The following is a 14695-nucleotide window of genomic DNA, read 5'->3' as shown; positions in this document are numbered from 1 at the left end:
AAGAGGCAGTAAATCTTGACTTGTTGATGACATGTCCATGCAAAATGCTCTGGTATTTTCTGGGACCTCATATAAGGAACAGACAGATCTCAATCTTGATGTGTGCAGATGATTTAGTGCTCTTCTCTCTTTCCCAATTGGACCTCAAAAATCTTTTGGAGGTGTCCAGCAAATACTGTAAACAGGAAAGCCTATCTATAAATTGCTCTATGACAAAGTTCTTCATTTTTGGCAGACATGGATCAGCAGCCTATAGAATAAATTCACTCATTTAAATAACTGGGTGTACTCTTTAATGAATGCCTCTCTGGGAAGTGTTATACCCAGGCAGTGAAACTCAAAGCACAGAAAACCATAGGAGCTTTCCATAACTGCTTTCCATAACTGAACTTTGCCTTGCTCTTGAATAAATGTCAACTAAGGTATGGGCTCTTCTGGATAGAATCCAGATGGAACCTGTAACTAAACAGAAACATCAAATTTCCCCCATGTTATCCATTATTGAGAGTATTTTGGAGCTAGTTATCTGACCAAACTCTCAGCTGCTTCCTTAAGAAATGCCTTTATTGAGTTGTGCTTCCAAGTCATGCCTATTGCAGTCTTGGATGGTTGCTACAAGAAGGTTCCATATGCAGGCAGACATTGCATTTGTGGTCAACCTCAGGTGGAACACATCACTCAACAAGAGCCAAGAGATTGCTTTTTGAAACCTATGTTCACACAAGCAAGCGGGTACACCCTAGCAGAAATGGTCCATTTTCTTTTGAGTGACAATAATAGCTTCATAACACAGAGAATGTCCCTCTAAGCACTGACTGGAAAAAAAACACAGGAAAAAGGAGTTAGGTAAAATCACTATATATTGTGGTGGTGGTTCAGAGGTTTCATTTATTTGAGTTTGTTGGCGTCCCTGGCAAGCTCTGTCTTACATCCTGGATGTTGGTTCATATTATGGATATATCATGATCTATATTTTTTGGTGTGTTAGGGGACGGGCAGTATCTCTGACATTGTGCTCATTCTTGGGGTAGTTTGTCCACCTTTGGCTCCTACCCTGCACTTAGCTCACCTGTGGCTCCTAAAGCTGTCAGCAGCCACACCCTGGGAAATGGCGTTGACTGGCTGGCTAATCCAGGTGAGGGGAGTTGATGGGTCTCAGACCTTCAGTGATGTAAGGGCTTCCTTTGTGTGTGAAGACAGGCTCCAGGGGATTGATGGAAGGAGACCATTGGTGGACCCAATGGTCAAGCAGGCGGTTTCTGCCCATGCTGTAGAGGGAAGAGAGGGGCAGAAGGGAAACTTTGATCCTAAACCTCTGCTGCCTTGCAGCTATACTCATTCATGAGAAAGGCTTTGGGAGTAAACCCAAGGAAAAATCTGCACCTGCTGCTTGGCAGGAGATCTTCAGGAGAAGAAAAGCCTAAGAAGTAAACCCTGTGAAATCTGGAGTGGAGTCCCTAAGAAGGTTGGATGGTGCCTGGTACGCTTCCTTCCAGCAACTCCTGCAGCCAAGCGGGTGCCCAACATCTTGCTCTGCTTTCCTTTGGACAGTGAGGCTGGCGGGAGGGTCTGGTGGCCTGGGGAGGTCACTCTGGTGCTGCACATGCTGCAAAAACAATGCAGGAGGCAGCACTTACAAGGTTGTTTTATTAGTACTGGTGTTGTGTATTTGTCATGGCCTTTGGCTAGAACAATAAACTGATAATGTAGGTTTGGCAATCCACCCCTATAGCCTTCTATAGGAAGAGCCCTGCTGGATGAGAGCGGGCCAAGGAGCAGGACCTGAGCGAAAGGGCAGCTCCACAGTCGCCATTCACAGCACCTGATCTTCAGAAGGTATACACTGCCTTTACTTTTATTTTATTTATATGCCGCCCTTCATCACAAGAGCTCAGGGCGCTTCCCAGAATAAAATACAAGGTTAAAACACAAGTGAATAGTTAAAACGAAAATAACAAGCCTCCCGCAAACACGTTGAAAAGCCCGCTGAATATGAATCAGCCCTAGGCTTCCGACAGCCAAGGCGGCCCAGAGCCCCCCGGGCTAGGAAGCCCCCTTGGCCCTCTCCTCTGCGGAAAGGCCGTCGAAGATCGTGGCATCTCTCGGCATCCATGGTCCAGTCCTTGGGGAGGGCAGACACCCACCTCTCCTGCCCCTCCTGGATAGTGGCTTCCCCTCGGCTCCCGAACCTCCCTGCCTCGGTCTCCCAGCTGCAAAGGCGGGGGGGGGGCGGGTGCTGGAGAAGAGCTAGCGACTCTCCTTTCGGGGAACCCCCAGGCGGCAGCTCCCGCGCGCAGGCTGGCTGCCCGAATGGCGAGGGGCAAGGGATGATGGATGGGGTGGGTGCTTCTGGGAACGGAGGAGGAAGGCTGCGGGTGGGTAGGTGGGTGATGGATGGGAGGGTGAGGGGAGAGAAGAGGCAGATGGATGGGTGGACGGGAGGCTCCCTGGGGGGGAGCGGGGGGTGGGCAGAGCGGAGAGGCGGGGAAAGCGCAGAGACACTTGGCCACCTCGCAAGGTGCCTGCACAGAAGAGGGAGAGAGGGAGAGAGAGAAGGAGGCAGAGAGAGAGGGAGACACTCAGACGGACAGAGAGAGAAGCGCCCGACGCTGCCTGCCTGCCTGCCTGCCTGCCTGCCTGCCTGCCTCGCTCGCCTGCCCTTCCCTCCTTCGTCGTCGGGTCTCCGGGGCAGCTTCTTCCCCAGCGATGCCCAACTTCTCCGGCACTTGGAAGATGAAGAACAGCGAGAATTTCGACGAGCTCCTCAAAGTCTTGGGTGAGCAAGGAAGGGCAGCCTTGGCCGCTGCGCCCGGCGCTCCGGCAGCGCTTGGAGGGGCCGGGGGGCCGGGAGAGGCTTGACCGGGGGACTCCAGGGGGCGGAGGGGCTCACCCATTCCCCCACCCCCCAAACACCGCCCCCAGGTCACCGGGCAGGCGGACCCTCGTGCACACGTTTACACGGGAGTCAACGGCGCATTGGAGAGCGGGACGCGACTGGAGTCCCTCGTGGCCGCCGGGTTCCGGGTCTCCCCACGTCCGGGAGCGCGGCATCGGATCCGGACTATCTCGCTCCCCGGACGGGGAGAGTAGCTGCCACGCCCCGTGGGGCTTTACTCCCAGGTAGAAGGTGAACGCGGTGGGTTGAGGCGCGTTCATTCAGAAGGATCGTCGCTGTGCTCACCGGGGCTTACTCTCAAGTAAATGAGCGCGGGGAGGGGCTCAGGGGGGGGGAATCAGCGCGGGGGGATTCTCTCTCCCTCTCTCTCTTTGGGGAGCGTTTTAGAAGGGGGGGGGCAGGCTGAGCCTGTGTTCCTGCAACGTTTACATGAACACGTTGAGACTTACTCCTGCGAATGGGCGGATCTGACAATTTTTGTTTCTCTCTCGGTTTTTCCACTCTTAACTTTACATTTCCACATTTTTTTTTTAAAAGTCATCTTGAAAATTCACCCTTTTTTTACTGTGACTTTCTCCTAGTATACTCATGACTGTATGCTATTCTTGCAAAGCAATTTCCCTTAATACAATGCCTTTTTGTATATTAGATACCTGAATACATGCCTTTTTTACACACACTGGACTCTGGGATCCACCTCTTTAGGTTCAAATCCCCAGTCCAGAGAACCACAGTGCAGATTCCCAAGGATTGCTTGTGTTGTGGTTCTTGTATTGTTTCGGGAATTAAGGCGGTTGGCCTTAACAGGTGGACTGAATTACATGTCGGCCCCATCCCCACTTTCCCCAACCCCCATGTCCACAGCCTCTGCTCGCAAGCCATTGGGGAAGGGCCCTAGTTAAGCCTTAAAGTACCTGCCTGGCAGGCAGAAGCTTGCAGGCTCAGTCCCCAGCATCACCAGAGAGCGGGGGAGAGACTTCCTGCCTGGAACCCCAGAGAGCTGCTGCCAGTCAATGCATGCAGTACTGAGCAAGATGAACCAGGGGTCTGACAGGGTCGGAAGCAGCGGTGCTTCTGGATGCCAGCTGCTGGAAACCACAGGGGAGGAGAAAGCGCTCTTGTGGGTTTCCCCCAGAGAGGCATCCGGCTGGCCTCTGTTTAGGGTTGGAAGGAACAGCCAAGGGTCATCTAGTCCAACCCCCTTCAATGCAGGAATCATAACTAAAGAATTCCTAGCAGATGCCCCCAACCCCTGTTTGAAAACCTCCAAGGAAGGAGAGCCCCTCACTTTCCCAGGGAGTCCATTCCATTGTCAAAGTACTTTTATTGTCGGAAAGTTCTTTCTGATGTTCAGTTGGGATCTCCTTCCTTGTCATTTGAATCCATTGGTTTGGGTCCTCCCCTCCAGAGCAGGAGAAAACAAGCTTGCTCCTTCTTCTGTGTGACAGGACTTCAGATATTTGAGGCTGGCTATCTTGTCACTTCTCAGTCTCCTCTCCTCTGAGCTAAACACACCCAACTCCCTCGACCATTCCTCATAAGGCCTGGTGTCAAGACCCTTGATCATCTGGCTTGCCCTTCTGGCCCAACAGGCTCTTCGTGGTCATCTTATGTCCTTTCGGCAGTTAACTTTGTGTTCAGCATCATGGTTCCTCCTCCTTGGTTTTTGCCCAGGGGTCAACGCCATGCTCAGGAAAGTGGCCGTAGCTGCTGCCTCGAAACCACATGTGGAGATCCGCCAGGAGGGGGACCAGTTCTACATTAAGACCTCCACCACTGTCCGCACCACCGAGATCAACTTCAAAGTTGGCGAGAGCTTCGAGGAAGAAACCGTGGACGGGAGGAAGTGTCGGGTAATAAATAACCGCTGTGTGTTACTGCCTTATTCATTTAAGGATTTTGTACTCTGTTCCCCCACTCTATCAATTTATTACACTATAAAAGTATTCCTATACCACCATCTCATAAAACTTCAGGGCAGTATGCAACAATCAAAAACACTATTAAAAACACAAATGATTATTTAATGGTTGATTTAGCAGCAGCCTAGGACTCATAGGGACGCAGGTGGCGCAGTGGGTAAAACCTCAGCGCCTAGGACTTGCCGATCGCATGGTCGGCAGTTCGAATCCCCTCGGCGGGGTACGCTCCCGTCGTTCAGTCCCAGCGCCTGCCAACCTAGCAGTTCGAAAGCACCTCCGGGTGCAAGTAGATAAATAGGGACCGCTTACCAGCAGGAAGGTAAACAGCGTTCCGTGTGCTGCACTGGCTCGCCAGATGCAGCTTGTCACGCTGGCCACGTGACCCGGAAGTGTCTGCGGACAGCGCTGGCTCCCGGCCTATAGAGTGAGATGAGCGCACAACCCTAGAGTCTGGCAAGACTGGCCCGTACGGGCAGGGGTACCTTTACCTTTACCTTTAGGACTCAAAGCGGCTTACAGGTAAGAAAAAAAAACATGCAAAGCGCACCATTTAAAACAGGTTAAAACTTCAGAGAATAGACATGCTGAAACAATAGTCACAGGGCAAAACCCACCTGAAATCGAGCCATTTCCACCTGACCAGAGCTGGCCCACCCCTGAGGTGGGTGTGAAGCTCCTCTGTCAGGCAGCAGAGGCACCAGAGGAGCCCAACCCCTGGGCTGTTGCTGCTCATCTCCCCTCCCCTGGGGCAGAGAAGGCAAGCGGCAGTGCCTTGCAGAACAGCCTGGCAAGGGTGGGTGTGTTCTGGTGACAACAAAAGTGGGGGTGGGGGGGCACATTCCCCTTTCACCTCAGGTGGCCAAACAGGATGGGCCGGCCCTCCTCTCAACATCTGGAACTCAGCAGGGACAATGCCTTCCTGATTTGTAACAGGAGGCAGTTCCACAGAGTTGGGCCCACTGCCCAGAAGGCAGGATACTCTGCTATTCATTTATTCGTTATCACATTCTTATCCCACCTTACCTCCAAGGACCTCAAAGTGGTATACGTGGTTGTTGCCACTCCCCATTTTACCCTCACAACAACCCTGTGATGTAGGTTAGGCTGAGCTCCCAGCAGGACACTCAAACAACAATCCCACCTTAGAATTGTAGTGTCATGTACAGTATTAATGTATAAACAGAGATGCAATTCTGAGCTGGCTTTCAGAGGTGGAAAACAAGCTCTGGCTCTTTCCATCAGGGCTTACTCTGAGTTGTAGGGTGCTGACATGATTTTCTGGGCCTAATGCATTAATCATGTTCCCAGCAGACTAGTAGAGACTGTTCACTGCCTCTTTGCTAACCTACCTCACAGGGTTATTGTGGGGGTCAAATGAAGAGGGGGAGAACCAGGCACACCACCTGGGAGGAAAGATGACATATATGCAAAGCTGAGAGGCATCTTGTCATCTGGGCAGTCCAGGACCTCCAGACACCCTGCCCAGGCTTGCACCCCACCTTCAGTGCTGCTAAGGCAGAAATTTGACTTCACCCTCAGAGATGCCCTCCTTTGCCTCTTGAGACGGACCGATGCCAACAAGAGTTGGCATGCAGTCCAACACTATGCTGCCCAAATCAATCAACATCATCATGGGGGGAGGACTAGATGACCCTTGGGGTCCCTTCCAACCCTAATCCAGGGGTTCCTTGCTCTTGCCATCAGCCACATAAGATGGGTCCTTTAGAGAGTTGGGACAGATTTCTGAGAGATCATCCTGATTCCAGGGGCAATTAAGGACCTGATTGGGATCTCTCCAGTCCAGAGCATTTCTTATTCTAGAAAAGTATTACATCCTCAGGCTGCTACATTTTGATGTGCCGGGATGTGTTTTATCTGTTTGTCACTCAGGGGTGCCAACTTGAATAAAATATTGTGGGGACCAGGTAAGGTCCACCCCACATAATGGATAGCATGAGACAGCACTTGAATGGCAATGAACGTCAGCTTTGAGGGAGCCAGCCCCCTCAAATATTTTGTTGGGGGAGGCAAGTCCCCACAGCCCCACTTTCTCTTTTGTGTTGCGGGGGGGGGGGGGAGAGAACATCCTGTTATCTTTTATAGCCTTGAATTGATGAGCCTGGATCACACCACCCTGCATTTTGTTCTAGTTTCCTCAGCAGCAAAGTGTCCCATGAATATTAGGACAAAGGCATTGCTACCCCCAGCCCCCCCTGCCTCGCCCCTCCCATTGTTGTCTCTTGTTTGTTAATCAGAAATTCCTTTCCTTCTGGTGTTAGCCTTTCGTGGAGTCAAGTTGAGAGGTACAAAATAGTGAAAATAATAGCCATTAGGGAAAGTGGATGGCTCCTCATGGATCCTGACATACAAGAGGCCATTTGCTACCATTTCTCTGCTTCGGCTGTTTACACAAAGAAATTTTGCCTAGTTTTTGGGACTGTTTATCCAGCCCTCTGCACCCACCACTTTGAATTGCTGGCTGTCTAGTGGTTTGAGTTGCGTGAGGTGACTGGTGGGCTTTAGGGCAGGGAAAGACAACCTCCAGGCTGCTGCACTTGGGGGCTTCCTAGCTGACCCCAAGCCTCTTCTTCTGGGCTCTGCCCCTCCTCAATTTCCACCTTGGTTGGGGTGTATATGTGTGTGAATAGTTTTGGAAGGCTGATTAGGACCCTACCCTGGCAAGCTGGTGGGTAGAGGGGTCCAATCCAGTTTGGCCCCATGCACCTACCAATTGCACTACCAAAGGAAAAAATAGTTAAATGGATCAGGAGTGCCCTCTGTGACCAATCTACTGCACTGCTTGGGAAGGGAAGTCCTGGCAAGTGAAGCCTTTTCCTTGCTCTGTTCACTCTCACCTGCATGCATAGCGCAGGTGAACCGTAGCAAGGAGGAAGAACAGCTCTAGGATATGGGCAGTGGGTCCCTTGCTCTGGTGTGGGCCTGGCCAGGTGACCTTCACACCTGCAAGCATATCAGACCAAGCTAAAGCCCACCCCAAATCTGTTTCATTCAGCTGGTAGTGGCGCCTCTGTCACTCTCTGACTGAGCAGATGGAAGCCCGCAGTACTGTTTTGGCATCACAAATGAGCAACTACGAAATGGATGACATCCAGTTTCCCTGAGGGAAGGTAGCATTGAGACTTTGATGGGGGCAAGATGAAGATTGAGAAGACAATGCTGTTTAATCTGGATTCTTTAGGCTTGTCATGAAATAATGCAGCTAATCCCTCCCCCCCCCCCCCCGGATGTGCGGATTGTGTGTGTGGGGGGGGGTACTCTTTGCTTGCAGAGTTTAGCCACTTGGGAAACTGAAAACAAGATCTATTGCAAACAAACTCTTCTGGAGGGAGAAGGCCCCAAAACATACTGGACGAGAGAACTGGCCGGAGAGGAGCTGATTTTGGTAAGAAATTTTAATTTTACAGGGTTGGGTCTCGATGGTAAGGGTGGGCTTTCCTGGTACATAGAGAAGCCCCCTTTCCCCTGTTGTATTCATGCACTGATGGGAAATGTGTGACCCTCCAGATGCTGGTGGACCCTAATTCCCATCAGCCCCAGCCAGCATGACTAATGGTCAGGGGTAATGGAAGTTGGAGTCCAACAAAATTGAAAGGGCATCATAATGTCTTGGAGCAATACTGCATTTTTTTTGGGGGGGGGGCAATTAACATGAAAGTCTTTTGCCAAGGGGCCCACCAAACCCAGGGTCAGCCCAGTAGGGAGTGGCGGGAGTCCCGCTCCCCTCACCTACAGAATACCCTTTGTTGTAAAAAAACCAGACCCAGAACCCTTTGCATTAGAAGTGGCTCCATCATGTCTCTCAAGTTCTTCAGTCCTAACCTCCACTTTATTTATTTACTTAAAATATTTACAAGCCTCACTTTCATAAAAAAGATAACAAGGCAGAGTACAGCATTCAGACACAATACAACAGCCATAACAACATCAGAAATACAGCAAGGGGGGGAGGTTGGTTAAAAAGTTAGATTGCAAAAAAATAAAAATAAAAAATTTAATTGTCTGCACAGTTGTTGTTAAAAGATTCCAAAATGAAAAGCAGGGCTGACTCCTGCTGGACGACTTCTGGCAGGGAGTTTCACAGGACAGACAAAGTTTGGTCTTTGGTAAAAGCCAAAGGAACCTCAGCCTACACACACACACACACACACACACACACCCGCCACAAGTGCTGCATCAGAAAAATGCTGTGGTTGAGGAGGAGCAAAAGGACTCAGGCGAACCTCCAAGTTCCTTGGAAGTTCTGCTCTTGCAACTTCTGTGTCAGCCATAGAAATCTAAAACCTTTGGGAGAGGGAGTTTTGGCGGATTTTTATTTATTTATTTCATAAAAGTTATATGCCACTTGACTGAAAAGAAAAACACCCTTAAAACAATCTACACTAAGAAGAGCAATTTACAACAATAAAACATACAAAAAAGTTTTAATATGAAAACATTAAAATTCACACCAGCATTTCTAAGCACCTAAACAAGCATCAGCAGGCAAGTGCCAAAAAGAATACAGTGAAGGTGCCTGCCTAAAATCAATAGGCAGGGAGTTTCAATGTGTAGGCGCTGCCACAATAAAAGATTCGCAGGAACAGGTATTATGTGGCACCTGCAGGAATGCTAATGCCACTGACTGAAGCAGATGAGTGGGCAAATGTGGGGGCAATGCCACCTTGTAGGTAAATTGGTCTCAAGTGGCACAGATTTTGGAACATTCTCTCCCCCCCCTCCAATCTCTACTATGACCCATTTTCACAGGAAAGAAACTACCACAGGTTGCCAGGTATTTGAATATTGAATGTATCCTTAGATAAATTACAAATAAGTTCTCCTTCCCCACCCACTACACACACAGACTTTACTTTCCTGATGAAAGCAGCCTGAAGCCACATTTTGCAGAGTTCGTTCATTTTTTTTAAAAAAAGTTTTATTAATCTCCAATATATAACAACCACAAAAAAGAGGCGGGGGGGGGATACAAAAACAAAATCCCAACTCTCCCCACTTCTTCCTTCAGAATGGATCAATTTAGTTAAATTTTGCCAAAGTCCAATCTGTGATTTTGGTAGTTGCTATTCTTCAGGGTTATCAGTAAGGTGTTTTATAAAAGAATGCCAATTGTCTACATAATTTGTATTATTCAGTGCATGTAATCTCTTTGTTAATTTTTCCAATACAGCAATTATGAGAGATACAGAGATGGTTCAATCCTTTCCAATTCTGTGCCTCTAGTAGGCACAGCAATAATGAGAGATACAGAGATGGTTCAATCCTTTCCAATTCTGTGCCTCTAGTAGGCATGCCGCTACTAAAAGAAAAATAATTAGTTCTTCATAACAAAGTTCAGATTGCCCTTTAAAAAATAGTTAACAATCCCAAACTTGAAGTACATTCCACATGTTACAGCTTATTTCTGTAAATCCCCTCTGCCAGGAGGGCTTTCTGTGTTCACACATCCACCACATGTGAAGTGTGGTACCTATACTATTGCAGCCTCTCCAGCACAATGGTGGGGTAGTTTTATTAATATAACTACACCGTAATGGTGTAGTAATTTAAATGTATCCAAGTTGAAACTGATTTAGCCCACAAATTATACCAATCCACCCCTGCAATCTCTATCCCTGGATCAGATTCCCTTTGTTGTTTCACGGAGTTGCATCCTCCAATTGCTAACTCATTAATTATTTGATAGAGTATACATACATACATACATACATACATACATACATACATATATAAAATAAAAAATTCAAAGGATGTTAAAGGTCTTGTGGTATGCGCTTTAATTTTGGTTTGATATGAAATACTTTATTCATTGACCATAAAGCCGTTCCCATTTTTCTCGTTCTTTATTAGCTGAAGCATTTTCAAATAAATAAATTAGTCAATAAAGGTCTTTCTTTCTCCATTTCTGAATAACAGTCTTTTCCTGTTGTATCAAAATTGGGTGCAGTACAAAAGATATCAATGGAGAGACTGAGGGAGTTAATGGAGGTGCCCACATCTTTTTGCTTTCAGAGCTGACTCTGAGCATGGATTTATTAGAGAATCAAAAATGTTTTTATTATGTATTAAACACGGTAGACTCAGTACTCTATATATTTCTATCAAACTCCATTTGCTGCCATAGTTTCTCATTTGTGTTGTGTATTATTCCAATTGCATTTTGAATATGACATTTTTATAAATGAGGTAGAGCAAGCTCCCTACCCCCACCCCAGACTGCAGATAGATCACAGCTAATTGTAATCTGGGTCTTTTACCCTGGTGCACAATGTTTACTATCATCTTTTGCCTTTTAAAAAAATTCTCAGTTGAAATACAGATGGGTAAAGTCTGAAACAAAAAGAAAATTTTTGGTAGAACCATCATTTTCACTGAGACCCTCTTCTCATCCTTTACTTTCCTGATGAAAGCAGCCTGAAGACAAATTTTGCATAGTTCACAGATCACACCAAGGAGGAAGAAAGGTATCTCCAAATCAATTATCATCCAAATCCAGAGGCTTTTGAGCAGTTTGAAAGAAAGATTCATAAGCCCCCTCCTCTCTCTCTCCCTGAGGGAAAAAAAACCATGCCTCAGCTGATTAAAGCCAGTGAGCTGTGGGGCACGGATGAATGAGTGAACATTTTTATAAATGGCATTGCAGAATTGTGAAATTGAACGCGGCTGGTGAGAAGGTTCAACACACAGTTTAGAAGCTTTGATCTCCAGTGGCTGTGACTTTTCAGACTTTGTCTCAGCAGAGCCCAACCCTAATCCCTTGAACATTTCCACACCCACCCACCCACAACAATCTTAAGGATGATATAAAAAGCAGAAGTAGCCATGCTGGCAAATTGAAAAATCCATATTCAGGCAACACGTTATCCCAGATCCACATCAATGCAATACCTTTATTAGGTCACTCAAAACATTACAAAATAGGGTGTTGGCTTCGGGGTCCCTGAGAACTCTTCTTGATGTAGCAGCCACGGAGTGTGCTGGCATCTAGCCAATCTTAAGAACTTCTGATGGTCGTTTTCCAGGCACCTGACTTCAGTGGGCCCTTGTCAGGGGCCGAGTCTTTCATGTGGCAGGTCCTGCCCTGTGGAACTCCTTGCCAAGTGGGAATCTTCCCTGTTTCCTTTTAAAAACTGTGCTCTTCAGAGAGGCCTTGGGGGTTTGCACTTGTTTTTAACAAGTTTGCTAATATTCTGTTGATGCTTTCACTGATATTGTTGTAGTGCTGTGTTTTCACAGCAGCATTATTTTTCTATGAAAGACAGAAAGAAAGAAAGAAAGAAAGGGAGGAGGAAGGAGGTTTCAAGTTGCCCTCAAGATGACTGAGAAAAACACACAGTAGTAGCTGGTCCATGCCTGAAAATTCTGGGTGGCATTCAACTAAATTTTACTCAGTCACCCTACTTAAATTAATGGACCCAACCTAGCCATCTTCATTAATTGCAATTGGTCTACTCTGAGTAAAACTTAAGTTAAATACTGCCCATTAAACCCAGGTGTTAGTCAGATCTCTCTAAGAGGTCCTAATTCTATGGGTTAGCTCAGTATTAACATGGGTGTAGCATTTAGTGACGCGGGTGGCGCTGTGGTCTAAACCACTGAGCCTCTTGGGCTTGCTGATCAGAAGATTGGCGGTTCGAATGAGTGCCGCAACCCCAGAGTCGTTCGCAACTAGACTTAACTGTCAGGGGTCCTTTACCTTTACCTAGCATTTGGTGAAAAGTGCTTGTGTTTTTCTAATGGGGAGCAGACAATGATCATGCTATCATTCCTTGCCCTTTCTGAGCAGACCCCCCTTTTCCTCATTGCTCTTGCCTATCCTTGTGCCCAAGTCCTTCTGGGCCCAATCTATGTCACTACCCAAAGCAAGAGAGCAACACCCTGCCATTCCTGGCAACAGAGGGAGTCTTGCACCCTTTCTGCTGTCTGATTTGCTTGGAAGTGTCTCTTTTTCTGTTCCCCTCCAGACTTTTGGTGCGGATGATGTCGTATGCACAAGAATTTACGTAAGAGAGTGAAAAGTACCAGCCACCATCGAGCGGGTGGGGGATGAAGAGATGGATTAACAAGCAGATGTTGTGTGAGAGAAATCCTGTGCAGTAAACATCCCTGTGTGTGGCCTACAGAGCAGCCTCGTACGTGACCATACATGTCATCTTGAATCCCAGTCGACCAGCCCATGCCTTGGGCTTTTCACTCTGATTACAAACCCTAGTCCCATTAGAATTGTGTCTCTCTGTGTGCTCCTCATCTCCTTTCCATTCTTTTACTTTGTGTTTTGTAGTTTACAAATTTGTATGATTTGAGCAGTAATTAAATTTATTGAACATAATGCCCAATGCTTTGAAAGGGTTCCCCTCCTCTTCTTTTCCCTCAGCACAAGGAGCACAGCATTCCAGCTAGCCAACGGGATGCCGTGGCAATTGTGGATGAGGCTGGCCCAAAGGCCCAGCTTCTCCTTGAGCTGGAGACCCCTCAAACCTGCAGAGTTTCTGAGCAAGAAAATGAACTGATCAGTCCTAGGAAGCTCTTAGACTGAGTCAGGCCAATGGTCTCCCTAGGATCAGCATTGCCTACTCTGACTGGCAGCTGCTCGCCAGAGTTTCAGGCTGGGCTTTCCCCCAGCCCTACCTGGAGATGCTGGGGATTGAACATGGGGCCTTCTGCATGCCAAGCACATGCTCTGCCACTGAGCCAAGGTCTGTCTCTTGTCTGAAGGCTTTCAGTTCCCTCCAGCAATGAAAACTTCCAGAGTGAACTCTGCAGGGCTTTATCAATAGAGAGGCTGGTGGCACCTTAGAGCAAAGGGTGCCAATGTGGAAACCTCCAGATGCTGCTGGACTCTTCTTCTTTGGTGATTACTCGTAGCTGAGTAAGATTGCCTTCCATAAACACGGTTTTAACAATGAGTCCGTGACTGTGGAGGCCAATTCTGGATCCACACGTCCTTCCAGTGGGGGCTACAACCCCCATCAACCCCAGCCAGCAGGGCCAGGGCTCAGGGATGATGGGAGCTGTAGTGCAGCAACATCTGGATGGCCACAGGCTTCCCATCCCTAGGTTTACCTCGGGCTCCTCCAAACTCTTTGGCTCTGCAACACTTCAGGCATGCTCTACCCCAAACGAGAGATTGAATGTCCCTCTGGTCAAGCATCCTTGACCCAAAGAGTGTCCAATCAGATTCCTCCTGGAAACCCACAAGCAAGGAAGGCAACATCTCTCATCACTGACTTGAGCCTCCTACATCCAGGGAGCTATCACAGCCAACATCATTGACAGACCTACCCTGAAGCGGCCTACTTCCCCATTTCAGAGGCATCTCTGACAGCAGCCATTGCCCCATCTAATGCTGAGCTAATTTTGCCTTGGATGGAAACAGGGTTGGGAACCTGCAGCCCACCAACGCTCACCTTGGGCCTGCAACTGGGGCAGATGGGAGTTGGGAATCCAGCCACGCCTGCTTCCCATCACCGAGGAAGTCTTTCTTTGCACAGTCCACAATTAGCTTAAGGAATTTGTTGTCAAAAGGCAGTGCTGGAAACCTGTGGTCCCTACAGACAAGATAATATTTTTCATCCCTGTTGCCTAGAAGATTACAGCTCAGCATTTAGAGTTTGAGAGCATTTAAGGACAAAGCACACTGCTCATGCAGTCACTGTACTTGCCAGGGAGCAGCAGCACACAAGCTTTTTTCTGATAGATCCACTTGCTTTTTTCCATGGATTACCAACTGTTCAATTGTGCTTAATCTCCACAGCTTAGTTCTTGAAAATAACTAAGACGCAATCCTGAGGAGGTAAACTTTAGTCAGCAGCTGGGGGCTTGACACAACAGACAGCCCTGCCATATGAAAATTAAACAA

At 47.9% G+C, this 14695-nt stretch overlaps 1 protein-coding gene across 1 annotated transcript; it reads left to right on the top strand.

Moving 5' to 3' along the window:
* Positions 1 to 2456: 2456 nt before the first annotated feature.
* On the top strand, positions 2457 to 13165 carry CRABP1 (cellular retinoic acid binding protein 1). The gene is made up of 4 exons (XM_083712001.1): positions 2457 to 2776; positions 4571 to 4749; positions 8108 to 8221; positions 12801 to 13165. The coding sequence occupies exons 1-4, from the start codon at positions 2707 to 2709 to the stop codon at positions 12849 to 12851; spliced, it is 414 nt and encodes a 137-aa protein (XP_083568127.1). The 5' UTR covers positions 2457 to 2706; the 3' UTR covers positions 12852 to 13165.
* Positions 13166 to 14695: the final 1530 nt, after the last annotated feature.

This window comes from Podarcis gaigeae (assembly GCF_964106915.1).
Source record: "Podarcis gaigeae genome assembly, chromosome: 14".
NCBI lineage: Eukaryota > Metazoa > Chordata > Lepidosauria > Squamata > Lacertidae > Podarcis > Podarcis gaigeae.
This window is presented reverse-complemented; position numbering and strand designations above follow the sequence as displayed.

Coding starts and splice junctions, on each gene's coding strand:
- CRABP1 (XM_083712001.1), top strand. CDS start 2,707: ATGCCCAACTTCTCCGGCACTTGGAAGATGAAGAACAGCGAGAATTTC. Junction 2,777..4,570: donor CGAGCTCCTCAAAGTCTTGG/GTGAGCAAGGAA, acceptor GTTTTTGCCCAG/GGGTCAACGCCATGCTCAGG. Junction 4,750..8,107: donor TGGACGGGAGGAAGTGTCGG/GTAATAAATAAC, acceptor CTTTGCTTGCAG/AGTTTAGCCACTTGGGAAAC.